General features: G+C 44.0%; 1 protein-coding gene across 1 annotated transcript in view; it reads left to right on the forward strand.

The window, feature by feature from the left end:
- Positions 1 to 27,269, forward strand: part of LOC124545525 (fatty acyl-CoA reductase 1-like) — a 152,080-nt gene that overhangs the window by 114,767 nt on the left and 10,044 nt on the right. The window contains exon 8 of the mRNA XM_047124473.1: positions 25,668 to 25,925. Coding sequence (XP_046980429.1) covers positions 25,668 to 25,925 — 258 coding nt within the window. The remainder of the gene's footprint in view (positions 1 to 25,667; positions 25,926 to 27,269) is intronic.

A 27,269-nucleotide genomic window follows, 5' to 3' on the forward strand; every position in this document is an offset into this window, starting at 1 on the left:
ACTATAGCGACTTACACGTATACGTCTGCCGATTTCAAAAAGTAGCTTAACTGAAATTTGCACATCACACAGTTCTAGACGCTTAGGAATTATCAGGCCAGTGATAAAATACGATGTCCAGCACGGTGACCTCGTTTGCAGAGTTTACTATTAAAAATAATATCAGGAAGAATAATCATAATAATAGCAATAATAATGGTGGTGATAGCAAGTGCAATGTATTCTGAAGGAGAGAGATTTAGAAAGCGTGTTAATAGTTGTGGACTTTGGGAAATGAAGATCTATCAGAACGAAATTTTCACTCTTTAGCGGAGTGTGCGCTGATATGAAACTTCCTGGCAGATTAAAGCTGTGTGCCGGACCGGGAGCACTTGCTCGCGAAAGACCAAGATCCTGAGTTCGAGTCTCGGTCCGGCACACACTTTTAATTTGCCAGGAAGTTTCATATCAGGGCACACTCCGCTGCAGAGTGAAAATTACATTCTGGAAGCATCGCCCAGGCTGTGTTACTTCTGCAAGGTCTGCAGGAGAGCTTCTGTGAAGTTTGGAAGGTAGGAGACGAGGGAGTGCCGGAATTGAAGCTGCGAGGACCGGTCGTGAGTCGCGCTTGGGTGGCTAAAATGGTAGAGAAATAGCTCGAGAGAGGCAAAGATCCCGAGTTCGAGTTTCGGTCCGGCACACATTTTTAATCTGCTAAGACGCTTCAATCGATATCTGGTTGGAAAGAAGGTTACTTATTGTGACAGAGTAACGGGTGTGTACAGGAACGAGGTCAGTCGTTATTGTTGACTTAATAGATACATAGTCTTTCGAAGCTGGATATGTTACGCAGTTCTCTGGTAGAGTAAGGGAGGTCATTCCACAGCTGGGTTTCTGCTACTGAAAAGGACTTGGAGAATGAGGCTGGACGATATAGTGGAAAAGAAAGCATTTTGCTCCAATGAGAGCGTGTGTTCGTGCTGTGTTGTTCAGACAATAGTATTAAGGTTGAGGATAGATATGACGACCATATATGCTGATAAGATGGTAGAATAGACAAGATGTGTGTGAATGTTTACGTTTGTTTGCACGTATGCGAGATAGCTATGCGTAAGATGGTGAAATATGTTCAAAAATTGGAAGTTCACAGCAAAACCAGTTCCAAGAGTCGCGATGTCTGCAGTATATTCTAAATGTAATCTCTGCTTGACACAATCCATGGGAGGGGTGATATAGTAGTCCTTTGGTAATGGGGCCATTAGAATGCACCTACTCTTCTAGACCACATCATAACAGAGTATGGTGAAGTATCTTAATCCACAGTCTGATTAAAATTCTATAAGCAGTGGAAAAATATGGATTGTATGCATGTAACTTCACTTAGATTCATTAATGAATGTTTCACTGCACAAAGTAAGACACTGTTCAGTACAGCTGCTCGTAAAAAAATGTACTGTTTTAAGTGTGCTCCAAGGAACTTTAGTTAAAGTTCTTTTGACGTCATCAACACATCACAGACGTTCATTACCCGTTCTAACAGTCGTGTTACTTACCATTTAGGAGATACACACAAGGACGCATTTACGAGCAGGGGGTCTAGCCTGGATTCTACAGGGGAATCAACGAAAGAAGATCCTTGACAAGTGGCCGCGCTGTTGTCAGAACTCGCCTGAAAACCGCAAATGCTGCAGGCGAAAACAACAGTCCTCTACAGAGCTGCGACTACGCTGAGGCTTGACCATAGGGGCACGTACAAAATTTGCGTTATGCGATGGTTCAGGTAGACGCGGTATGCAGCCGCACCAAGTGTACTGCTTCTGTCACATACCTTCTCCTTCCCAGCCTACGAGTCCGACATCTGCAATGAGGGATCGGCACCCTACCCCACGACGTCTGGTATAGGAGCCTGCACCACAAAATAATCCACACCACGAAAATTTAAAATAAAAAAAATGTTTTCGTTTTAAAAGAAAATTGTAGTACGGGACTTCTTGTACACTGATCAGCCAGAACATTATGAACACCGATGAACCGTGGATTTACTTCCAAAATCTTTTCTTAAAGAATTTACTTTATTTACTAGTGATTTATCAAGAACATAAACACATTCAATCACACTATGTGATCGTGGAAATGTTGCCAGTGGGTAACTGATGAAAACAAATTTCTTTCAACAAACGGAAATTTTATTCCTAAAAACCCTTTCCTTTTTTTTTAAAAAAAAAAAAAAAAAAAAAAAAAAAAAGAGATTTAAAAGTTACAATCAGAAAGCACCCACTAAATATCAAGCTACAATTTATTCAGAGGCAGAAATAACAATTTTTTTTTTATTTTTTATTTTTTGGCTGAATGAGCTTTCGGGCTGAGAAGCTTGCCGCTCCCTTTCAACACGGCCGTTGTCACGACCGCTCACAACAACCTCTGAAAGACTACACTGGTGCAAATCTGCAACACACCAGATTACTTTAAACTAAAAATTTTAACTCACACAAACACATGAACTGTACACGCCATACGAGGGATGGAAATTGTACAAAACACCCACATTTTAAAAAAAAAATTACTTGCCATCGAAAGAGCAACTTGTTTTTTTGCTTTCAAAAGAAAACTCTTGCGGTGGAAGGGTGGCAACTTTATATACTAAAATGACCATTTAAATAAAAACCCATGAAATTCAGTCTTACATAAAATGTACAAACATGCTCTACATTACACTATACCGCCTCTCAAGATGATAGGCAAGATACAAACATATTTCAGGAATTCGGCCTTTACACCTTAAGCAATAAATTCGTTAACACCGGATCCGACAAACATGACAGAGGCAGATATTGACGTACGGCAGACCGACAGACAGACACTAACTGCCTAATAAATGCGGACGAGAGACAGACGAGCAAGCTGGGGACGAGAGACTGACGATGAAAATCAGTAGAATTTAAAAAGTAAATGAAACAACATATCACGAACGACTTAACTTCTAACAAACTGCGATGTCTGGCGAAGACCTGGCGCAGCACCCCCAAAACGCTCTCCCGAACCGTCCGCTGCCAGCCGCTTCAACGGACGCAGGAAGGCGCGCCGATCTCCCGTCTCACGGCGTCACAGCTCGTAACGGCCAGACCGACGTCGTGGGTTGACTCCTGTTGCTCTCGTGTCGACCGCGAAGCCACTACCCGTCGCTATACGACGCGGCCCACTGGACTCACGTGGCGACCTCACCTGCGCCGACGCTCAAGTCATCTGGTGTCTCAGTGCGCTACCGACCAACCGATCGATCCAACCGCCAATGACCGTTGCCTGAGCAAACGAGCAGACAGGCGGCCTAACACATACCAGCACTCCCGACGACAGACAGACACTGACTGCCCCACACTGACCCGGCTGACCAACTGGCCAGACTCGCCGAAACTGACAGAGTGCCTCCCTGCCGAGCTCATAGCGCCCCTTAAATGCACGTGAACAGGCAACTTTTCCCCTTTCCCAACAGAGGTAGACACCAAAGCTGCGATTGCCACAGCGGCGCCACCGCCAGAAACGGAAGGCGACTACTTTACACTACGCGCTGCGGCGCGCTCTTCAAAACAGCAAATGTTACCACGGCTCAACCGACTTACTAGCGATATAAACCAGTCCATGCGATAGCACCTTCTCTTGCTGAGGAACGAATGCTAGCCTGACACACACACGGTGCATGTGGTACTAGTGGGCGTACTATCCGTGTGTAGAATGGGGAAGGCGTGCGGTCTGTCTGAGTTTGACCAGTGTCAGATTGTGATGATTCGGCACGAGCGTTTTGGAAACTGCACAAATCGTCGGGTGCTCCAGTAGTTCTATGATGACTGTCTTCAACACATGTCGAAACTGAGGTGAAACCACATCCAGACGTCGTGGGGTTGGGTGGCGATCCCTCGTTGTAGATGTCGGACGTCGTAGGCTGGGCGGACTGGTGGCGAACTGTGGGGGAACTAGGAGACATCAGACTCTAGTGCTGGGCAGCGTACAAGTTTGTCTCAATACGCAGTGCACCAAACATTTCTAAAGACGTGCCTCCGCACAGCCCATGTATGTGCCAATGTTAACACCAGGACATCAGCAACTACGACTGAAATGGGCACGTGACCAACGTCACACAACATTGGCCCAGTGGCAGAGCGTTTCATGATCCGATAAAACCTGAAACCTTCTTCATCGTGGAAGGGCGCGAATCCATTGTCTTCCAGTGGTACGGCTCCTTGACACATGTACTGCAGAACTGAAACGAGCTAGTGATGGTTCCATTATGCTCTGGGAAACATTTGCGTGGGCGTACATGGGTCCAGTGGAGCTCGTGCAACGCACTATAATTGCCAGGGAGCATCGACCACTGGTTGCAGACCACGTACACCCTTCCATGACGATAATGTTTCCCAACAGTAGTGGCATTTTTCAACAAGATAATGCGCCGTGTCACAACGCCAGGAGTGTGATGGTGACGTTCGAGAAACACAGTGGGCAGTTCCAACTAATGTTCTGGCCTCCCAACTAGCCAGATCTGAACCCAGTCGAACACATACGGGATGTGATTGAATGTGGCATCAGAGCTCATCACTCCCTCTCCGGCATTTGCTGGAATTAGGTGACATATTTGTGCAAATGTGGTGGCAATGCCCTCCATCGACCTACCAAGGCTTCATTGCTTCCTTGCCACGACGAATCGTCACTGTTATCTGTGCCAAAGGTGGTCATACTGACTATTAGATAGGTGGTCACAATGTTTTGGCTGATTGGTGTAATCGACGTAGATGTAATTGTTTTGTACGGCCTTATTCGGCTGAAAAGTTCGATGGTCAGGTGATATGAATTTACTCACCTCTCAAACGCAGCAACCCATCGCTTCAAAATCCCTGAAGTACGCAGTCAAATGTTTGGCACATGAGCCGGCAAAACCACAAACATTTTAAATAAATATGTGATATAATTCTGGAAGTTGCAGTTGAGTTAGATTTCGCAAAAAGGCGATTTCTTCCAATGTTTAGAAAACTTTATTCATTAAAGGGACACTGTAGGAATCGAAAAGATTTATGAAGATGAACTGTGTCTGAGAGATTGGTTATTAACTCAAGACGTTATGGCAACGTGAAATGATAACAGTTAACATTCCTGGTTTCACTCACTATCAAAAGCTATCTTTTAAGACAAGTAATTTCTGAAGATATTATACGTAGTTTCATTACTATGTCAAGGCACAAGTCAATAGGAAATGAGATAAATTCATTTGAAGTCTGATTGACTGGGAAAGCTTTATAGTTGAATTAAAGTTAAAAAAATTGATTCGTTACATTCCTTGCGTTATCTTCAATATTGATTCTTCTTGGATATGAATATCAACTTTTTGATGTTTTACTTAAATCTATAATTTTTTGTAGCAGTATTACTAAGTGAAGTTGAATACTTTTATGATTCGTGTTCTTTCCATTTCTTAATCTCATAAATTCATTAAAGCATAAATTGTGTAGTAAATTTTATAGAATTAAACAATAGACATAGATCTTTAATCGTATCATTGCTGTAAAACAATACTTTTGCAGATTAGTTACAAAAATGTTTCCCTAGGTGGGCACGACAGCTCAAGTTCAGTGGAGAGGTGAACATATCCTAAATACAGCCCTACAAACACACACACACACACAGGCAGATGGTAAAATTTAAAAACACGCGTCACGCTCGCCCCCCGGAGAGACTTGTCATTGCTCACCCACATGTCTCGTCATCCACTCAGTGGTCGAGTACGTTGTGCAGTCAGCAGAATGATACGTGATTACTGCTTCCACCACGCATCTTACTGTAGGTTATTATTATATGGATTTAGATTTTACAGCTTTTCCGGAAACAAGTATTTTTCGCTTTAGCTTTAAATGCCACAAATTATCTATGAATAGGTATACGTCAAGAGTGTGTAAGACATATGTTATTTACCAGTGACTGCGTGGCCAAATGACTTCTCACATACTCCCGAAATGTCAACCAGGAACAAGCAACATATAGCAGCTCAGGCAGCCGTTATTACAGCTTTGAGTCTTCTGTGAAGGCTCTCCAGTAAAAAGATGACCACATGGAGTGCTTTGCTCTCTTTAAATATTTCCTTACCCATAAAATTTGAAAGTCTGTGCCTGTGCATCAACTTTCTAAAGCAATACGAAGCAATCACCACAAAAACTCGTAACATCACCTTTGAAGATTAGATGGTTTCAGAGCAGTGTGAGGTACAAAACATTTTAAGCAGTTGAGTGCGTAGAGTTTAGATCTAATTAATGCAAGGTCCTCGGTTCTGTTCTCGCTTTGAGGTATTCATTTAACTTTAATTTAAATTCTACATTTTTTTACCAAATAGATATATTAAATAACAGGTATTGAATAATATTTTTAAAAGTACAATAGATATTAATTTTTAACTAGCTGAACACCTGGCATTGCCAGTGCATGTATTTATTACAGTATTCTATTAGTTTATCTCTTCCTTCCTCCTCTCTCTGCCCTCCTTCACCCATTCTTTGTCGATTTCCTCCACCCACTCTGTCCACCTCCTCTTCTTCCTTTCTCTGTCCAACTTCTTCTGTCCCCACCCTCTCTCTCCTTCATGTCCCACTCTTCCCTTTCTCTGTCCATTCCCTCCTCCCTCTCTTTCTCTGTCGTCTCCACGTGCCCCACTCCCTCCGCCCATTTCTTCCTCACTCTGTCTCGGTCCATGACCCTGTCCATCTTCTCCACTCCCCTCTTTCTGTCAATTTTCCTCTTCCACTTTCTCTCTGCCCACATCCCCAAACCTTCTCTCTGTGTCCATCCCATGGTTTCCCTATCTGTGCCCATCTGCTCCTTCTCACTTACTATCTGTCCATTTCCTCCTCCTCTCTCCACGTTATTATGCTCACCCGGACAGGAAACTAGTGGTTCTTACCCCACAGTACTTCTTTACAAACCATAACTAATATGTGTACCAGATGTGGCTGGAATCGCTCGAAGGTTAAGGATGAGCTTTCTTCCCATTGCTTTGTAAGCATACGCCAGTCTGCAGATAGAAGAGCAACATTCCTGGAGCCACTCCGTAGCAATTCTGGACGTGTGGCGTGCCGCATTGTCCTGTTGGAACTGCCAAAGTCCGTCGGAATGCACAACGGGCATGAATGGATGCTGGTGATCAGACAGGATGCTTACGTATGTGTCACCGTTCAGAGTCGTATCTACACGTGTCAGGAGTCCCGCATCACTCCAACTGCACATGCCCCACACCATTAAAGAGCTTCAACAGTCCCCTGCTGACATGAAGGGTCAATGGATTCATGAGGTTATCTCCATACCCGTACACGTCTATCCGCTCGATACAATTTGAAACGAGACTCGTCCGTCCAGACAACATGTTTACAGTCATCTACAGTCCAATTTCGGTGTTGACCGGCCCAGGCGAAGCATAAAGCTTTACGTCGTGCAATCATCAAGGGTACATGAGAGGGCTTTCGGCTCCAAAAGGCCATATCGATGATGTTTCGTTGAATGATTCACAGGCTGACACTTCTTGACGGCACAGCAGTGAAATCTGCAGCAATTTGCGGAAGGGAGGCACGTCTATCGCGCTGAACGATTCTCTTCAGTCGTCGTTGGTAACGTTATTGCAGGATCTTTATCCGACCGCAGCGATGTCGGGGATTTGCTGTTTTACCGGATTCCTGATATTCGCAGTACACTCGTGAAATTCTAGTACTGGAAACTCCCCACTTCATCACTACCTTGGAGATGCTGAGTCCGATCGCTCCTGCGCCGACAACCACACCACGTTCAAACTCACTAATTCTTGTTAACCTCCCATTGTAGCAGCAGTAGCCGACTGTGCCAGACACCTGTCTTATATAGGCATTGTCGACCGCAGCGCCGTATTCTGCCTGTTTCCATATCTCTGTATTTGAATACGCATGCCTATACCAGTTTCTTTGGTGCTTAAGTGTACGAGTCACACGCTGCATATTCAGTTACTAGCGAAGCTCGTAACTTTCGATAATTTTTATCCTTAAATCTGTTCAGAAAAATTCTAATCTTGAAAGGTGATTTCTTTCCGAGATCTGTTCTCTTTTATAAACGTGTCGCACTGGTTTAGGAAACTGACGTCGCGTTACGTACCAACAAATTCTGTGAGTATGAAGAAAATCGAAGAGGGCAGAACAGTCGTCGAGATTCTGTTGTGAATTGTGACAGTGTATGCAGCGTTCACTTCCATTCTTCCCGAAGAATGTTCAGCAGTTATCACTAGGTTTGTACCATTCAGTCTGGGAACATACTATTACACTTTCGGACAACTATCGTCCACGCAATACCGAAAACAGCGAGAGAAGATAAGTGAGAGAACTACAGCACTATCAGGTAAACAGCTCGAGCATCCAAGTTACAGACAAAAATAATATACAGCGAATTGGAAAAGGAAATAGAGAATGTGCAGATGACGATCTATTTGGCTTTAGTAGGGGTAAAGTCACCAGAAAGGCAAATCTGACTTTGCGCTTGATAATGGAACCAGGACTCACAAAAGACACTTGTATACGATCTGTCGACCTGCAAACAGAATTCGGCCACGTAAAGTGGTGCAAGACGCTCGACATTCTCAGGGAAATAGGTTTGAGGTGTAGTTAAAGCGGGTAGTACAGACTAGGACCAAGAGGGGGAAAAAAGAATGCAAGACCAAGATCGAAGTGCTCAGATCCGAAAGACCTTCTCGCAAGACAAGGATGTAATCTGTCGCCTGTGCTATTCCATTATATACCGAAGAAGTAATGACAGAAATAGGAGAAACATTCAGGAACAGGATGAAAGCGCAGTCTGAAAGGATATTAGCAGGATGGCTACCAACTATCCAGCTAACTTTACACTTACATGACGTTCAGGCTGCCTGCATGCCAGAGACCAGAACATCATTAAGTTGACGGTGGCTGGGAATTGCAAAGTGCAGCAGGGTGCAGACGGGAGATTTAAAAATAGGCAAGATGGCAATGGTGGGAAATTCTTTTAAAAATATAAAACAATACTGATGGAAAATTTAAGAAAAATGTTTAGCATCTATTAAAATGAAACAGCCAATCACAGTGCAGTATTTTTGTCTAAAATGAAACAGCCATTTAGCCAGTAGCACGTTATGTAACAACCAATTACAATGTAGCCTGACAGCCGCTTTTTAATCTCAAAAATGTTAATTATTTATCAACAGTATGTAAAGACATTGAAAATGCTGCAGTATTTCCGTGTCTAAAATACGTATGTTTCGTTCAGTAACACACACAGTCACACACAAGTATCCAAACGACTTATATTAATTATGAAAGCAGATAAGCACGTAAATTTTTGTCATATTAAAGAGGATCAAGCTGTCCATCTCTCTCTCTCTCTCTCTCTCTCTCTCTCTCTCTCTCTTCGTATTCATATTTCACCAAAAAAATTGCTTGTACCACATACTGTACTCTATCATCAGTAAATTCCATCCCACCTCTGCAAATTTTATTGAAAATTGTATACCATTCCTAAGGAATATGAGAATGAGCATTATACATGCTCACCATAAATAGTTAACAACCAACATTGGTTCATGTCCTGTAATTAATGAATTAGACATACGTTATTGCCAAAGATCAGGTTTACTTCAATTACCATTCAGCAAATCTTCAAAATAAGAAATATGAAGAACTGCTGTGTTATGCTACTGTTGCTTGTAATCTCCAACAGCTGCCACCACTCGTGACCTTCCATAGTTATTTCTCTTAACTGTAGAGGGTGTAAGGGAAAATGGACCCCCAAAATTAAACATTCCTACATCTGAGTTGTTCTATAAAACACATTCTCATTGCCAGATGTCAAAATGTTGTTTCCAAGTCTAAAACTTCCTCAAAACTACGTGGCTAACAGAAAAAAATGACAAGTGTCAGAAAGATATTTACAACACACAAGCATGAGGTGCTCCATTCCAATTAGAGCAATAGGACTGTTTACCACTGTAGGAATGGTCAGACTTGGCTCTGCAAAACATGGCACACACTCACACACACACACACACACACACACACACACACACACACACATACATACACACACACACACACACACACACACACACACACACACACACATGCATGATGAACTCTTAAATTAAGTGCCATCATGCTATTTCCATGTCTAAGTATGACAAGTTGTAAACCGCATGTATTCTGTTAAAATAATATGCTATGTACGCAGTTAACACTTGTTTTTAGGCGTAAACCGGGCGATGTACAAAAATCAAGTTTCAAGGAAGGCTGAGACATCTACCAGCTACCAGTCAAAATACCCGACCCTCTAATCGTTTACATGCTATATTTCCACAACCAATTACTAAATAACACCAAAATCTAATCGAAATGCTTCAAAATACGGAATATGAAGAAGACAAGTTAACCAAAGACAAACGAAATGGCTAATCACCATTTTAGGAGGGTAAGAAGGCGTTTTGATGAGATCTGTATTATGTTGTATCACTGCTGATATTGATAATAAGCAAGGGGACCTTCATATTTCGTGGAATACGAATTTTCACATGGCCAAAGACTATGGTGGACAAGATTCCACATACAAAGGTGAAATTTTTGGTAACTCAGAAATACTACTTTTCCACCACAGATTTCTGATCACCAGCGAACATTCGACCTTGGACCAAAGTAAAATTATTTGAAAACGTTTTTGAGCACAAACCACAAACAGTTTGCTGATGTAAAACCTAACTATGGTTACAGATCTGTGTTTTTAGAAGACAATTTGAACTTTATACCAAATAAAATCGTTATATTTCTGAAAATACCTAGTATTGTGAGTCAAAACACGTGGCACCGCAGTTTTATTTTCATTGTTCTGTAACATAAAAAATACACCTGACCTCCACAACTGATAAAACTGGCAGACTAAAGGACACTGGCAACGATGAAAGTTCCATTATTGTACCGCGCTTAACAATTCTCAGTGGGCTCTCGGAGTCAATATTTGCACCTCCAAATTGCCTGTATTACGTACGTATCACTGAGCAAGGTGGTACCGTGACTCAGATTCAGAGGAACAACAATTCCAATCTGTATTTGACTATCCACATCTGTGTTCCACGATTTCGCTAAATCGCTCCGGGAAAATTCCAGGGTGGTTAATTTGAAAGTGTGACTGATGTTCTTCTCCCTGAAGCGCCACTTCTGTTTTGTGGCAAATCTGTGGGACAATAGAGGTAAAGCGTTGCAGCAGCAGCTGGCAGCTGGCAAGCATCAGGTGCTCCGTTACAATTAGAGCACAGGACAGTTTATCATTTTGGGAATGGCCAGACTTGGCTCCGCAAAATTTGTCAGTACAATGGTGAGACACATTTCTTGCAGTACAGGCAAGAGGATTTCTGCACCGATGGGTTTCAATGGTGTTATTAATAACATGGTTAAAATCGGCTGCCGGCCGGAGTGACCGTGCGGTTCTAGGCGCTACAGTCTGGAGCAGAGTGACCGCTACGGTCGCGGGTTCGAATCCTGCCTTGGGCATGGATGTGTGTGATGTCCTTAGGTTAGTTAGGTTTAATTAGTTCTAAGTTCTAGGCGACTGATGACCTCAGAAGTTAAGTCGCATAGTGCTCAGAGCCATTTGAACCATTTAAAATCGGCTTATCAGCATAACAGGGTTGCCGCTACTCGCTATAAAAAAAGCTGCGCTTTTGTGCATAATCATTCGCAATCCAGCAGTGCTGCTAGAAGAACATGGGGGCTTTGCCAGATGACGGGACTACAAGGAGGTACCAGATGCAGCCACGAGGTATCACCATCACTCTACCACCACCCCCCAGAACTTGTGCCACGGTGCGGCAGGGGCATCCTTGTCCACAACATCACCAAGCTTGACTCCTGCCAGAGGGGTCAGTAGGTCGAGTCAAAGGCACAGCATCTGCCTTCTCGCACAACGGAGTAGATGCCACTGCCCTCCCTCCATCACGTGTCAGGACACAGCCTTTTCCAAGTATGTGGCACGTGACCTGGATATAGGAGTCCTGCAACAAACACACGGCGTCAGCAGTACTAGGGGACAATCAAAAATCGTGTAGTAACCATCATGTTGTTGGTTGGCTGTGTACTGGCAGGTGATGATGGAGGCATGCCACCGCCTGCTCTGGTGGTGGCAGAAGGTAGCTGCTATGTCTGGCATTCGAGCTGCTGTTCCCCTGGGTAGCAGTCACGCTTGCTGATGAAGTGGGGCTGAGATATCCCTTTTGCGCTATGGCAACATCTCAAGATAGTGCGTGAGGCATGGCAGTGGCGGCTCGTGTCAACCCCTCATTCGTTCACGTCCTAGTCATACTGCTGGACTGTGAATGAAAAAAAAAGGTTCAAATGGCTCTGAGCACTATGGGACTTAACTTCTGAGGTCATCAGTCCCCTATAACTTAGAACTACTTAAACCTAACTAACCTAAGGACATCACTCACATCCATGCCCGAGGTAGGATTCGAACCTGCGACCGTAGCAGTCGCGCGGTTCCGGACTGAAGCGCCCAGAACCGCTCGGCCACACTGGCCGGCTGACTGTGAATGATTCTGCTACAAAATGATAGCTGCTTTTATCAGACAGCAGCGCGTCTGTTATGCCAATGCGCCGCCCCCAGTCACGTTGTTGACAGCACCACTGAAGCCACTCGGTAGGCAGCCTTGCATGTACTGCAAGAACTGTCTCTCTCCACTGTTCTAGCAGGTTTTGCAGAGTTGGGCCTGGTCCATCTCGCAATGGATAAACAGCCCTGTTACTGTTGGTGGAATGCCAACACCTCACACTTCCCAGATGCAAGCGGCTGCTGCAATGCTTTGCCACTGTACTGCCACATATTTGCCCACAAAATAGTAGTGACAGGTCACTATCACTTTCTACGAAGACCTTGTCCCTCTCCTCCAGCCCCTCAATGCCCGCACATAGCCCCAGTCTACATCAGAGGTTTCCAATGTCAGTGAATATCGTACCACATTTTACAGAACACGCTTCCACAACGATAGTGTCTTGCAGCTTAAATCTTACTGTTCTGAGACTGCATTTAACCTACTAAGGTTATTCACTAGACTTCTTCCTACACTGCTAGGCTGCTAATTTAACACTCCACTTAATAGCCTATTATTTATCTTGAAAAACGTATGACGTTGTGTCTTTACTTTTTTATCGTGCTAGTGATGTGGCCTTGGATACTCACTCTCCATGTCCTCACACTGCGATCCGAGGCCCCGTATCCTCCTAAACTCTATGGAATACGTTTCTCTACTCACACTACGATGTCACACACGCACTCACTATTTGTGTCATCGCCCTGGAGTCCCTCTCTTACAACATCTCTCAAGGGCACCATGCTCTGCTCATTCTGTTAAACATGTTTCATTACTAGGCAACTTGCCATGTATATGTACACACATCTTCGAGCTATCCATCCAGTACTCACAAAAAAAAAAAAAAAAAAAAAAAAAAAAAAAAAAAAAAAAAAAAGCACTGGATAATTCTTTCTCTCTCACTAAATTAACCTTAGCAATACATGGTCTGGTTCCATTAAACTCTTGTGTTTGGCATATCGCTTGTCTATCAGGAAGTTTTTAACCCTTTGACTTGGAACATCATTCGGAACTAGTCCCTGTGACAATAGTTGCCCTTATGCTTTCCTAGAAACCATCTTCCTAAATCTATCCCCTTACATGAATGACATATGATACCACTGCTCACTATACTTACAAGGGAACCTCCCCATCGCACCCCCCTCAGATTTAGTTATAAGTTGGCACAGTGGATAGGCCTTGAAAAACTGAACACAGGTCAATCGAGAAAGCAGGAAGAAGTTGTGTGGAACTATGAAAAAAAAGCAAAATATACAAACTGAGTAGTCCATGCGCAAGATAAGTAACATCAAGGACAATTACAGCTCAGGAGTGCCGTGGTCCTGTTGTTAGCGTGGGCGTCTTCGGAAAGAGAGGTCCTGTGTTCAAGTCTTCCCTCAAGTGAAAATTTTAATTTCTTTATTTTCGCAAAGTTATGATCTGTCCGTTCGTTCATTGACGTCTCTGTTCACTGTAATAAGTTTAGCGTCTGTGTTTTGCGACCACACCGCAAAACCGTGCGATTAGTAGACGAAAGGACGTGCCTCTCCAATGGGAACCGAAAACATTTGATCGCAAGGTCATAAATCAACCGATTCCTCCACAGGAAAACAACGTCTGATATATTCTATACGACACTGGTGACGGCATGTGCCTCACATGACAGGAATATGTTGTCGACCTACCTAACGTGTACACTTGGTGAATGGGTAAAAAGATTCTTCTACCTTGCCCGATTTAGGTTTTCTTGTGGATGTGATAATCACTCCCAAAAAAGTGATGAAAACATAAGAGTTTGTCACATAAACTGCAACCAATGAATGCAACAATTTCACTGTCGTACGGTTTTCCCTGCGCTCTGTCAAAATATATGTTTTTAACGTTTTCTAATCCTACATATGTCCAAGCAAATCTGAACATGTCCTGGAATTTTTGAGAGCGAAGTTAATTATGCGTGAGTGCCTGAACTTTGATAATTGTCTGAAAACAAAAAATTAAACTTTTCACCCTAGGATAGACTTGAACCAAGTACCTCTCGTTCTGTAGCCGCTCACGCTAACCACGGGACCACAGCGCTCCTGAGCTATAATTGTCCTTGATGTTGCCTATCTTACGCATGGACTACTCAGTTTGTATATTTTGCTTTTTTTTCATAGTTCCACACAACTTCTTCCTGCTTTCCATATTGACCTGTGTTCAGTTTTTCAAGGTCTATCCACTGTGCCAACTTATAACTAAATCTGAGGGGGGTGCGATGGGGAGGTTCCCTTGTTAGTAGTGCCACTTATTTCTCCTTCTGTAGGTCTCATCGCAGACTATCCAAAATACTAGGCTTCCTGGTACTTCTGCTTACCCAAAGCAACATCCTGGTGCCTAGTGGCATTACATCAAACGAATTAAGCCTTTGCGTGTTCATACGCAGTTTAACTGGTTTGTCCCATGTGACAAACGCACATCGCGGTAGCTGCTCACTTGCAACAGTCTACCAGCTCTGAAGGTTAATTCAGGAATGATGTTCGGTCAGAAAATCTGCTCTCATGTTTATCTCGCATCCTTCACCTGCATTAAACTCGCCATGCAAATCTGAATGTGGCTTCGTTGTAAACAGCTTGCAGTACGTGTTAGCAGCTTGCTCTGCAAGGCTGTGAGTTACTACTTGTGTTATCATTTCCTTCCACTTCTCTGGCAAACCAGCGGTTTCCGCCTTGTCTGCTTCACCACTAGCTTTACAGACTCTTCTGTTGTTCCTTTTCCTCTATTCTGCCTAATTCTGAGGAGATAGGTGCACCACTTCCATATCGGTCACATCATAACTATCAATACCTTCTTGTGCCTTTCTCGTAGTATCGAAAATAATAACATCGTCAGCAGTTCAACTCCGCACCCGCGCAAATCATTGGCACATGTACTTCCCTGTGCACCTGGCCGAGGCGCCACGGCCTCTAAACCTCTCACTATCCCCCAACGCGGCAGATGCTGCTGCCCTTGCAGCACCCATGTTGTTATCCACACACCCACACACTCATTCCTGCTATCCTGGACTGCACATTTCCACATAATATCGGAGCTCGTACTTCTGTGTTGCTCTCCATGAGTTTAAAAACGTTATTATTATAAACACTTTCAGGAATTCGCATAGCATCACCACGCTAATTATCTTCAAAATGGTTCAAATGGCTCTCAGCACTATGGGACTCAACTGCTGAGGTCATTAGTCCCCTAGAACTTAGAACTAGTTAAACCTAACTAACCTAAGGACATCACAAACATCCATGCCCGAGGCAGGATTCGAACCTGTGACCGTAGCGGTCTTGCGGTTCCAGACTGCAGCGCCTTTAACCGCAATTATCTTCATATTCCAACTGAACAACATATTCTGGCAGTCGTCAAATTCTGTTGTACCCCTTACCAGATTGACAGGTATGTATTGGGGGAACAGGCAAACTATCTGTCGGCTTCTTACTCTCATTTTCCATTTTCTTCTTCTCCCTCCTCTTTGTTTCCTCTCATCCCCTATTTCCACCCTCTCAAAGATATTTCTGTTCTCATGACCCAAGTCCCGTTTTTGATCCAACGGTCGTCAAATATTCTCTGCCTGTCATCTGCATACTCCAGAGTTTTATGACAAACAAATTCATTCTCGTTGTTCCGAAGGCCTTCTGGTCTCATATACAGCTCTGAATTGTCCACTTGTAACTTATCCCCTACAATTTTTAAAAACTCCTCTGTGGTAACCCTCTGAGTTATTGAAAAATTCATTTCCTATAATAATGACAACATGAATAATTTTTATCAGTTGCACACACAAACGACAAGGACGCCTAAACGAACTATTATTTCGTATTTCTCACTACTTCAGCTGCTTACATACCGAGCCACATTCCTTGTTATAAACCACTGCCCATTGCAAACGGTACACATTACCATGCGTTCCCTATGATTCTCAGATTCTGACATCATGAGAACTCCATTCAGTAAATAGAACAAAACAGCAAAACGAAATCAATTTACGAGAACACTATTACATTATTTCCTATTGTAACTTACTCTTGCCTGAGTGGCTGTTCATATTTATTATTTACTCACCGTAACAATAACTAAGCTTTGTCTCCTCAATCATTAACCATAGTCACACCTTATATATTAGTAAATAGTGAGGCACATGTCTTGCTTATCATAATATCCACTGCAGAAACCGACTTTCTCATTACCATATCCACACAGTTTTCAACATTTCGCGGCCCTGTCGGCAACTGTATAAATATTAATCTTAATTTTAAAAACCAACAGCCTCAGTTGCAAAGTTTATCTCGATTTACGAAGGTTTCAGTCGGGATTTACGCTGCTAACCTATACAATAATGAAATATTGATTAGGTAACTGAATATTCCTATATAACTAATAGACACCTTCATAGGTGGGTCCAATTTTTTTTTATTTCACTTTACTAGTAAATTCAAGGTCAGGAGTTAGGTTCGCGTCTTGTACCAACAAGTACCCATCACAAGATATTGTGTCTTCCTAGGCGGGCCTCATGACGCTACGGTCGGTTCCAGTACAGCACTCGTGGCTGCCGCATCGCGGTCGCGAAATGGGACCTAGACATTTTCAGATACGTTTTAACAGTCTGACGATAGTTTATGGATTTCTAGTTTTAGCTTGACGATGTCCACTACGGGCAAACGGTAATAACTTTTAGTCTGAAGAAGGTTGGGTTATCCCGACTGAAACCTAGGTAAATCTAAGTAAACTTTGCAAATGAGGCTGTTGGTTTTTTAAATTAAAATTAATATCTACACAACCTTGTCTGTGTTTGCCTGCCACATACTGAGCCCATTAATACTATTACATAAGAACCAATCGCTTGCCATGATACTAAAACAAAACAGACAGGCTGCACTCACTGCACTGTATGTAGACGAAACTGCATCCCACAGAAGTCTAGTCATCTACATCATCCACAGGTAGCGATTATAGGCTATGATGCTCCTCCTGCTGTCACCAAGTGATGTTGTGAGGGGTTCGAAGATCCCACACTTCTGACCCCGACTAAAGCCAACGGAGGGCGTGGTTGGGTGGTAGGTAGTGGGTTGGCTTCAGTTCAGGATGGTAGATGGTAAACTGTGGTGGGTTTGCACATCGGTAGTGGCACAGGGAAGCTCAACTCTCACTTTATTTTACTCTGGCATTTGCACTCCGTCTGTGAGGGAGAGTGATCAAGCCCATCTCAGTAACTGGTGCGGGTCATATGACCAGTGATGTGAAAGCAACTGCCCTGCTAGATGGCTGCAACACACTTGCCCAGAACTGCTGCCAGTGCCTAGTATGAGGCATGTGACCCAGTTATGTGATTCACACTAAAAGTACACAGTGTCAGCAGCGCTTGGGTACAGCCGGAATTATTGCAGTAGTAGCCAACTCCTGAGTGGATGGCTGCAACACAGCAGGTGATGGTGGGATGCGTGGTGGTGCCCACTTAAGCACTGGAGACAGTGGGTGCTATGACTTGGACTCGTGCACCCTTCGGCAGGAGTCAGGGTTGCTGATGGAGTGGACCTGAGATAGACTTGTCATACCATGGCACCAAGTCTGGAAGGTGGACTTAGTGAAGGATACAGGTATGGAGAGAGACAGAACCAAAATTTTCACTGCTACTGATGTCCACATATGTCCGCTTAGTCTGGTCCAGTGTCTGTGCCCTATTAGTACCGATGGGGAGTAAATAGTTCTGCTACAAAATGACATTATTTGCAATGGTCAGCAACGCACCTGTTATTCTAGTGTGTTGCTTCTTGTTACATTCTTAACAACACCAGTGAAACCTGCTGCAGGAAGATCCCCCCTTGCCTGTGCTGCAAGAACCGTATCTTCCCACCATGCTGGCAGGTTTTGCAAAGCCAAGCTTAGTCCATCTTGAAACTGATAAACAGCCTTGTTATTGTAATTTGAATGCCAACATCTCAAGCTTACCAACTGCCAGCGGCTGCTGCAATGCCTTACCACTATACTCCCACAGATGTACCCTAAAAACAGTAGTGGCGCCTCGCCATCGTTAAATAAATTTTCTGAGCTTATGCCACATCTCTAATGGCCTTGCTGTTAACAGAACATTAAATCATAATCTTTCTTTCTTTTCCTTTCTAATATTTATCAAGATACATATGCCTCACATACTGGCGTTAATGATACAACTTACAAATTAGTCAATGACTATAGTTAGAACTTCGCACCATGCATTACGGAAACCAATATCCACATATATTTATTCTACAACATCACAAAACACACTACTGCTGATCCAACTTACAGCTTAATGTGCAGTTATCGACGATAAGAGTTTGATCTTCGCGCCAAAGTAAACACTGTTATTACCACATCCCAATTTGTCAAAAACTCTTTAGTTACAGTTCGACTAAAACTGACATCAAAGTCGCCCAAAACATTAAAGTAATCCGAAGGCTAGGATTTTCATCTTCTTCTCATAATGCTGACTTACACTGTCACACAGTAGTAACTACATGACATTCCGGTAAAATAGCATACTGAACAGTAATAACAAACATTTGTATATGCGAGAAATTTAGTACGCTTTCACCCACCAACTTTCAAAATCAGCCAAACATTATAGTGGCTCCATGGTGGTATATGAACTTGCAATACAAAAATGTTTTCCATTTTGTGCTGATAATGCCAAATAATCCTATCACATAGTGGAAACTACAATACTAATCAGACACAGACAGATAAGCATATTATTCTACCACAAGAAGCTGTCAGCATATGTGCCGTAACTTGATTGGGTGTCAGGTATATGGGAATGCCAGCTGTTGGTGGTGAGTCAGCTGCTGAGGATGCCAGATAGTAGGGGTGTTCGTTGCTTAATCAGTTACACATAAGCATCAAAGAAATTGTCACATACACCGCCAATGTTACATGAAATTGTAATAAAGTACTCCGGTTATAGCAAAAATTCTAAAAAATTATCCCTCTATATCGCTATATTGCAACAAAAATTGTAACAAATTACAGCAACCATTGACATGTTACAGCAAATTTGTAAAACATAGCCCCCATTAAACAGCAATATTCTAAAAAAATTGAGTTGCGCATTGCAATTGACAAACGAAATTCTAACAAATTGCGTCTGTAATCCCAAACCTGTAACAAATTTTCGCTGTACATCGCTATGTAACAGCAAAAATTACCCCAAACATCAACATTGTTACACATAATTATAAATTCCAGGGTGAGTATTGGTGGATCACAGAAAATTAGCAATTTTACAATGAACACAGTTGTGCTTCTTGAGTTTCTCCCTAGTCCAGGGTGCACGTCAACATGCGGTGTATGCGCCCGTAATGAGACAGGAGGGGATGAAGGGTCGACCTCCATTGCGTCGGGGTACCCGACGCGCGATGACATGTGGTCCGGAGCGGGCAAGAGTTCCATGGCGGAGGACAGCTGGTCACGGGACACGATCGGCGCCGCGTGACACAGGGAGGCGCTTGGCGGCTGCAGCGAAGCGTCGAATGCGGGCGGCGCCGGCGGGAGAACAGGCGGCGGCGGCGGCGGCGGCTGCGGCGGCGCGTCGCCATGGGGCAAAATGGAAGGCATCGTCGGGAACACCTGGGGATGAGGCGAGCCAGTAGATGGGTCCCGAGGGCGCTGACCGGACGGCACCGTCGCTGAAAGCAGACGGGGAGCGGCAGAACCCGTGCGACGACAGAGGCGCAGCTGATTGAGATGCCGACGCACCTCACCAGAGGCCCCCAAAACCAAATACATCGCGCGGCCGAGGCAGCGAAGAATGCGCCCTGCGAGCCAACGCCGTGAACCGCGATAGTTGCGATAGAATACAACGTCGCCTGGAGCAAAAGCAGGAGTCTGCCGCTGCACAGGAACCTGATGCGGCGGATGCAGCCAAGACATCAAGGTTCGATGAGGACGACCGTGGAGCAACTCAGCCGGCGAGCGACCATCTCGGGGCTGAGAGCGATACGAGGACAAAAAGAGCAACAATGCGTCCTCCCGAGAATGCGACTCTTTCAACTTCAACATCTGTGACTTGAAAGTCCGGACCAATCGTTCAGCGGCACCGTTTGACTGAGGCGCAAACGGCGCGGATGTCAGATGTTCAATACCATTGGCCTTGCAGAATGACTGAAATTCTGTGGACATGAATTGTGGACCATTGTCGGAAACAATAGTCTGCGGAAGACCTTCAATGCAAAAGATAGCAGACAACACTTGGATGGTGGCGGAGGACGTCGTGGAAGACATCCGGACAACAAAAGGAAAATTACTGAAGGCATCGACCAGAACCAACCATCGAGCATTCCAGAATGGACCAGCAAAATCAATGTGCAAGCGTTGCCAGGGGGAAGTGGCTTTTGGCCATGCAAAGATTTTCCGCGGCGGCGTGGATTGTTGTTCGGCACACGCCATGCAAGAAGAGCACATTTTCGTAATCGCAGCATCGATTCCGAACCAAGTACAGTGCTGACGAGCAAGTTGTTTCGTTCGCACTATACCCCAATGGCTTTGGTGAAGAAGCCGTAAAACAGAGGACTGTAACGAACGTGGGACCACGACTCGGGACTGATCATTATCAGAACGCAACAATAAAACACCACGTCGAACAAAAAGTCTCTCCCTGTGAGCAAAAAATCGGCGAACCAACGGATCCTCGATCCGAGACTTTGACAAGGGCCATTGCGTAGCAACAAAACGCAAAACGGTAGCAAGGACAGGGTCAGCAGCTGTGGCTGTAGCTACACGACGAAAATCAATCGGAAACGATTCGACCACTTCATCGGTTTCCGAATCAATGAACATGCAAGCAAGTTCAGAAGAATCGAATGCTTTATCCTCAGCAACAGGCAAACGGGACAACGCATCGGCGTTTCCGTGCTTAGCAGTGGACCGATACAAGATATCGTAGCGGTACTGCGAGAGGAAAATAGACCAGCGAATGAATTTCTGCGCTGTACGTGAAGGTACAGGCTTGGTCAGATGAAAAAGCGATGTCAAAGGTTTGTGGTCTGTGATGATGGTAAAGTGACGACCATACAAGAAATCATGGAACTTAGTAACACCAAACACGAGAACCAAAGCTTCTTTCTCTATCTGTGAGTAATTTCTTTGCGCAGACGAGAGCAATTTGGACGCAAAGGCAATAGGGCGATCATGCGAGCCAACTTTGTGCGCAAGCACAGCACCGATCTCGAAATCCGATGCATCTACCATCAACAAAAGGGGTTTCCGGGGATCGAATGGCGTAAAGCAAGTATTGGAAAGCAACGCCGATTTCAACTGGCGAAAGGCGCGTTCGCATTCCGTCGTCCAGACGAACGGAACGCCTTTACGGCGTAAGCGATGAAGCGGAGCTGAAATGGAAGAAGCACGCGGCACAAATTTATGATAATAGTTAATTTTACCCAACACACTCTGTAGCTGCTTCATATTTTGTGGCGAAGGCAATTCTTGTATGGCACGGAGGTGCTCTGGACTCTGATGTATGCCTTGGGCATTAATGACATGTCCCAGGTATGGTAAGTCACGAGCAAATAACACACATTTGTCCTTCCGGAAGCGAAGACCATTTTGTCGCAAGACCTGAAATAATGTTCGTAGGTTCGCAAGATGATCTTCTTCTGTCTGTCCGGAGATCACTATATCGTCCAGATAGTTTGCTGCAGTAGGGACCGATGCACAAGTAGTTTGTAAATATTGCTGAAACAATGCAGGGGCGGATGCACACCCGAACGGCAGTCTTTTGAACCTGTACAATCCAAGATGCGTGTTAACCACCAATACGCGCTGGGATTCGTCGTCCACCGGTATTTGCAAGTACGCATCGGCTAGGTCCAACTTTGAAAAATATTTTCCCAGGCACAGTTTAGCAAAAAGATCTGCCGGGCGGGGCAAAGGAAAAGTAGCAGTCACTAGTTGTGGATTCACTGTGGCCTTGAAGTCCACGCAAAGTCTCAATTTTCCGGAAGGTTTTGGCAAAATTACGAAGGGTGAGGCCCAGAGAGAAGCTTGCACACGTTCAATTACACCCTGTGATTCTAGATCGTTTAATGTTCTTGCGACCTCATCACGCAATGCATGGGGAACATTGCCCGCTCTGAAAAATTTCGGTTGTGCGTTTACTTTCAGTTCCAAATGTGCTTCATAGTTTTTAGCGCAACCTAAGCCCGGTGCAAAAATTACTGCAAATTCGTCACACAGACGAGAAACACTGTCTGAAGGCACAGTTTGATTCACTGATAGGACCTGATTTACAATAGACATGTTAAACAACTGAAATAAATCTAAACCAAACAAGTTCACTGCAGTAGAAGAACGAAGAACGTAAAATGACACAAGTTTTGTTTGTCCTTTATATGTTGCAAGAAGAGTGCACTGTCCTAACACAGGGATGAGCTGTCCTGAATAACTTTTTAGCGTAACATTTGCGGCACGCAATGGAGGTGTGCCCAGTTGTTTGTACGTGTCGTGATTGAGCAATGAAACTGCAGCTCCGGTATCGAGCTGGAATGGTATGACCTTGCCATTAAAGTCCAAATCTACAAAAAGTTTATTGTCCTGCTGACGACAAGAGCGACTGTTTTGGGCAATTTGAACAGACACTGGTACAGAATCACTTGCTAATTGACGTGATTTCCGGCGACGTCGACGCACAGTTTTTGTGGGACGAACACAGTCACTGTTAGAGAAAGTGGCACTGGATGAAGCGGAATTAACTACATGAATGTCCATGGGCGAAGGTCCACGATCCTGAGTGTCCTTGGTTCGATTCCGGCGCGAAGCAAAGGGCCTGCAATGATTGTGATTGTCTGATCTGAGCTTTTTCTGGCAAACACTTTGAACATGTCCTTTCTTATTACAGAAAAAGCCAATAGCTTGGCGTGACGGGCAATGTTCACGCGAATGTCTAGTAGCACACCGCGGGCATGATTTCACTGCATTTGTGTGCTGGCGCGGCACACCTGGTTTAGAGCGTGGCGGCAGATGCGTCGAAGTGCGCGAGGGCAGGTTACCGGGCCGCGCAGCGCGTCCAGCGGGCCGGTTAATGTTACACACTGCTGGCGAAGTTTCAAAAGATTCCTGAGCACAGTCAAGTGTGTCTTGTCTATCCAATATGTCTATCACTTGTTGAAGGGAGGGATTAACTAGTTTCAAAATTTGCTCCCGTATGCGAACATCAGAAACGTTCTGTGCAATTGCATCACGTACCATTGTATCTGAATAAGAAAGGCCACAGTCACATTCAAAGGCACAGTCCCTAGTAAGTCCTTGCAATGTTGCTACCCACTCCCTATTAGTTTGACCGGCCGTACGTTTGGTACGAAAAAACGTATACCGTTTTGCAACCACATTAACTGTTTCTTTGAAATAGGCATCTAAAGCAGACAAAATTTCTTCGTATTACAGAGTTGCTACATCGCGTCGGGGAAACAATTTCACTGTCACACGGTGGGTGGACACACCGACACAAGAAAGCAAAAACGGCTGCCGCTCACTACCTTGAATTCTGTAGGCGGCTGGATGAAAGCCAAACTGTCGGGACCATTCTGGCCACGATTCTTGCGCTGGATCGTAGTGCCTAAAAGGCGGTGCAACTGCGAGTTGTGGCTGTGGTAGCGGTGAAGCGGCGGCTGCCACATCGGTTTGAATGGCACGTTGACCCTGGACGAGCTGTCCAAGGGCATCCAATAACGCCTGCGTCTGCTGATTCTGCAAGCGATAAAATTCGGACAGTACATCTGGCGAAGCCATGACACAAGTAAATGTAAGCAATCAGAAAGAACACTTCTCTCGTCGCCAATCTGTTGTGGCGTAACAAGCTAGTTACGCCACTCTGAGAAGGGAGCCGAAAGGCATGCGTAACCACACGCCGACTGGCGTCAAGTCTGGAACAGGATAACTATTGAATGGTAGCAAGAAAAGTACGTAGCTGGAATATACTTAACTTTTAATCACTCCTTGTGATACATCTCTCTTGACTATACCAATGAGACTCATAAGATACATGAACTGTTACAATTGGCGCCTTGCTAGGTCGTAGCCATGGACTTAGCAGAAGGCTATTCTAACTGTCTCTCGGCAAATGAGAGGAAAGGCTTCGTCCGTATTGTCGCTAGCAATGTCGTCCGTACAACTGGGGCGAGTGCTCGTCCGTATCTCGAGACCTGCCTTGTGGTGGCGCTCGGTCTGCGATCACACAGTGGCGACACGCGGGTCCGACATGTACTAAATGGACCGCGGCCGATTTAAGCTACCACCTAGCAAGTGTGGTGTCTGGCGGTGACACCACACCTTACATAAAGCTTTCACTAGGCATCTAAACAAGAAATACGAATCACAATTCATGACTGAACGAACCAATGCTCATATGAAAGATATCATTGTTATTTTCGCGTAGCTGTCTATATGTAGGCTACGTCACATGACACCGTTTGAAAATCACGAGTTGCATCCATGGTAGAGGCCTCCAAAATGGCCGCTCCTTGTTGGCAACAAATCCTCACATGCTGTCCCCCCCTCCTCTCCCTTTCCTTCTCACACTTCCTGACTATATTTGTATTTCTTTTCCTGTTTCTGTTGGTTCCACGCACATGGACTATCCTACACTGCTATTAACAGCTGTGCACAACCAAAGCGCCCGACTGCATGCAACTTTTCAGATCATCGTGAATGGAAACGGATCACCGTGTTATTCCCAGAAGTCCACAGTTGTATTTCTGAAGATGGCGGTGGAAACAACAGTCGAAAGTTTTATAATTGTATGTAATGGGACACATTATGGTTAGAAGCACCATCCACCACGCGCTTCACAGTGGTCTGCAACTATGGATTTTGATTTATATGTAGATGTAAGTGTAGATATAGGCTCTTGAGCAAAGAGATTATTCTGTTCATCATGTTGTGTGTCCTTGTACAGTCAAACTCCGATACTGTTAGTTCCGCTGTGTCATCAGCTGAAATTCTGTGTTGGACTATTTATTTTCTGTTCAATACGAAACTTATATAATCTTTTGTACCGATTTAGCTTGGTGCACATCCAGAAGCGCCTGCAAACGGGCCAGTTAATGTTAAATTACTACATGTTCCACGAGTGGCTTTTTATCAATAAGGAGATCTTTTCGCTACTCGAATACATGTCACCACAGGACCAGGAAACGTTTTACTTTGATACCTCGGAGATTGATAGGGTCGACTACACGAGGAACACTGTAATTGGAGCAAAAACATACTTGCTACATGAGGATATGGCAGATATATCTGGAACTCGCAAACGACTCAACAGGTAAGCACTTTATTCTCATTTACTTTTAGAAACGTAAATTTAATGAAATACACTGTAAATGCAGCAGAAATAGTTTTTTTATATGCAGTGAGGGTATGTTCACAGGGTTACACTGGTTGTTTGAAAAGTCTCCCTGTTGTCGAAGGAGAGAGGGTGGGAGGGATTGCCTGTCTGACCAGCAATTTCTGTTTCTAGAAAAACGTTTCCTATAACGACCCACAGGCGCCAGCCGTATACTGTTCGCACCAGGCCGCAGCCACAGCTGACTAGCCACATACCTCGTTACCTTACGAATTACCCACTGTATGCTCTGAACCCATACACAAAACAAACTAGTCATATAATAACCGTTGTTGATTTTAGTTATTTTTGATTATTAATATTTAATAAGTGGTGTTAATATTACATCAATAGTATAATAATATAATTAATGTTAGCATTCATTGTTTGTAATTAATTATGTTCAATCTTGTTAATTATTTATATCAATAATTAATAGATTTTTATTTAGTGCCTGGCAAACAGAACAAACATAACAGAAGGAAAGAGTAAAAGTCGACATATAAATAACTAAAAAGAAAAAAAATACTTTTCGTGTGATATAAGTTGAAATTAACCATCTTCGAATTTTTTCCTTCACTTGTACTGTGAAACCTTGGTGTTTGCCAAATTTCATCTTTATACCTCAACGGGACGTACAATGTGGTTTTTAATGAGTAAGTCTGCGAATATCAAAATATGTGACTAAATAGCCGTATCTTCTGATTGGATTGAGTTGAAGCTTACATTTCTTATCTCACCAAGAGATCGTAGTCCTTACATGTGACATAAATTGAAACGTCTACCCGTTGCTGAGAAAGGTGCGGAACGATAAAAAGCAACCTAAAGGACTCTCCACGTGCGGCCGCGCCCATGTTTCCGTTGATTTCAACATCAGATGTTGCCATTAGTCTCCCTTTCTAGAGAAATACGTGTGTGCCTAAAAAGTTCGGTGAATACTAGCAGACAACAAACAGAACGAAAGATACAAACAAATGTTATTTATTTCCCTTCGAAATAGTCGCCAACCGCTACAACACCTTATGACAGCGTTCGTACAGCTTCTGGAAAGCTATCAGCAACAAAGAGTTAAAATTTCATAGAGTGGCTGAGATACTAGTTACAGCGCTCCTAGCGGCAACCAACACTAACTCGGCCGCCATGTTCTCCTTAGTCAAAACATTAGGAAATTAGGAAAACGTTACTGTTGTTTGTGTTGGAAGTGTGTCAGCTGTTGTGATATTACTGCAATACTTAACTTTTCTAGTTGACTTTTTTGTTACAAAATATAAAGTCAACATGCCT

This window comes from Schistocerca americana, chromosome 8, assembly GCF_021461395.2.
Source record: "Schistocerca americana isolate TAMUIC-IGC-003095 chromosome 8, iqSchAmer2.1, whole genome shotgun sequence".
NCBI lineage: Eukaryota > Metazoa > Arthropoda > Insecta > Orthoptera > Acrididae > Schistocerca > Schistocerca americana.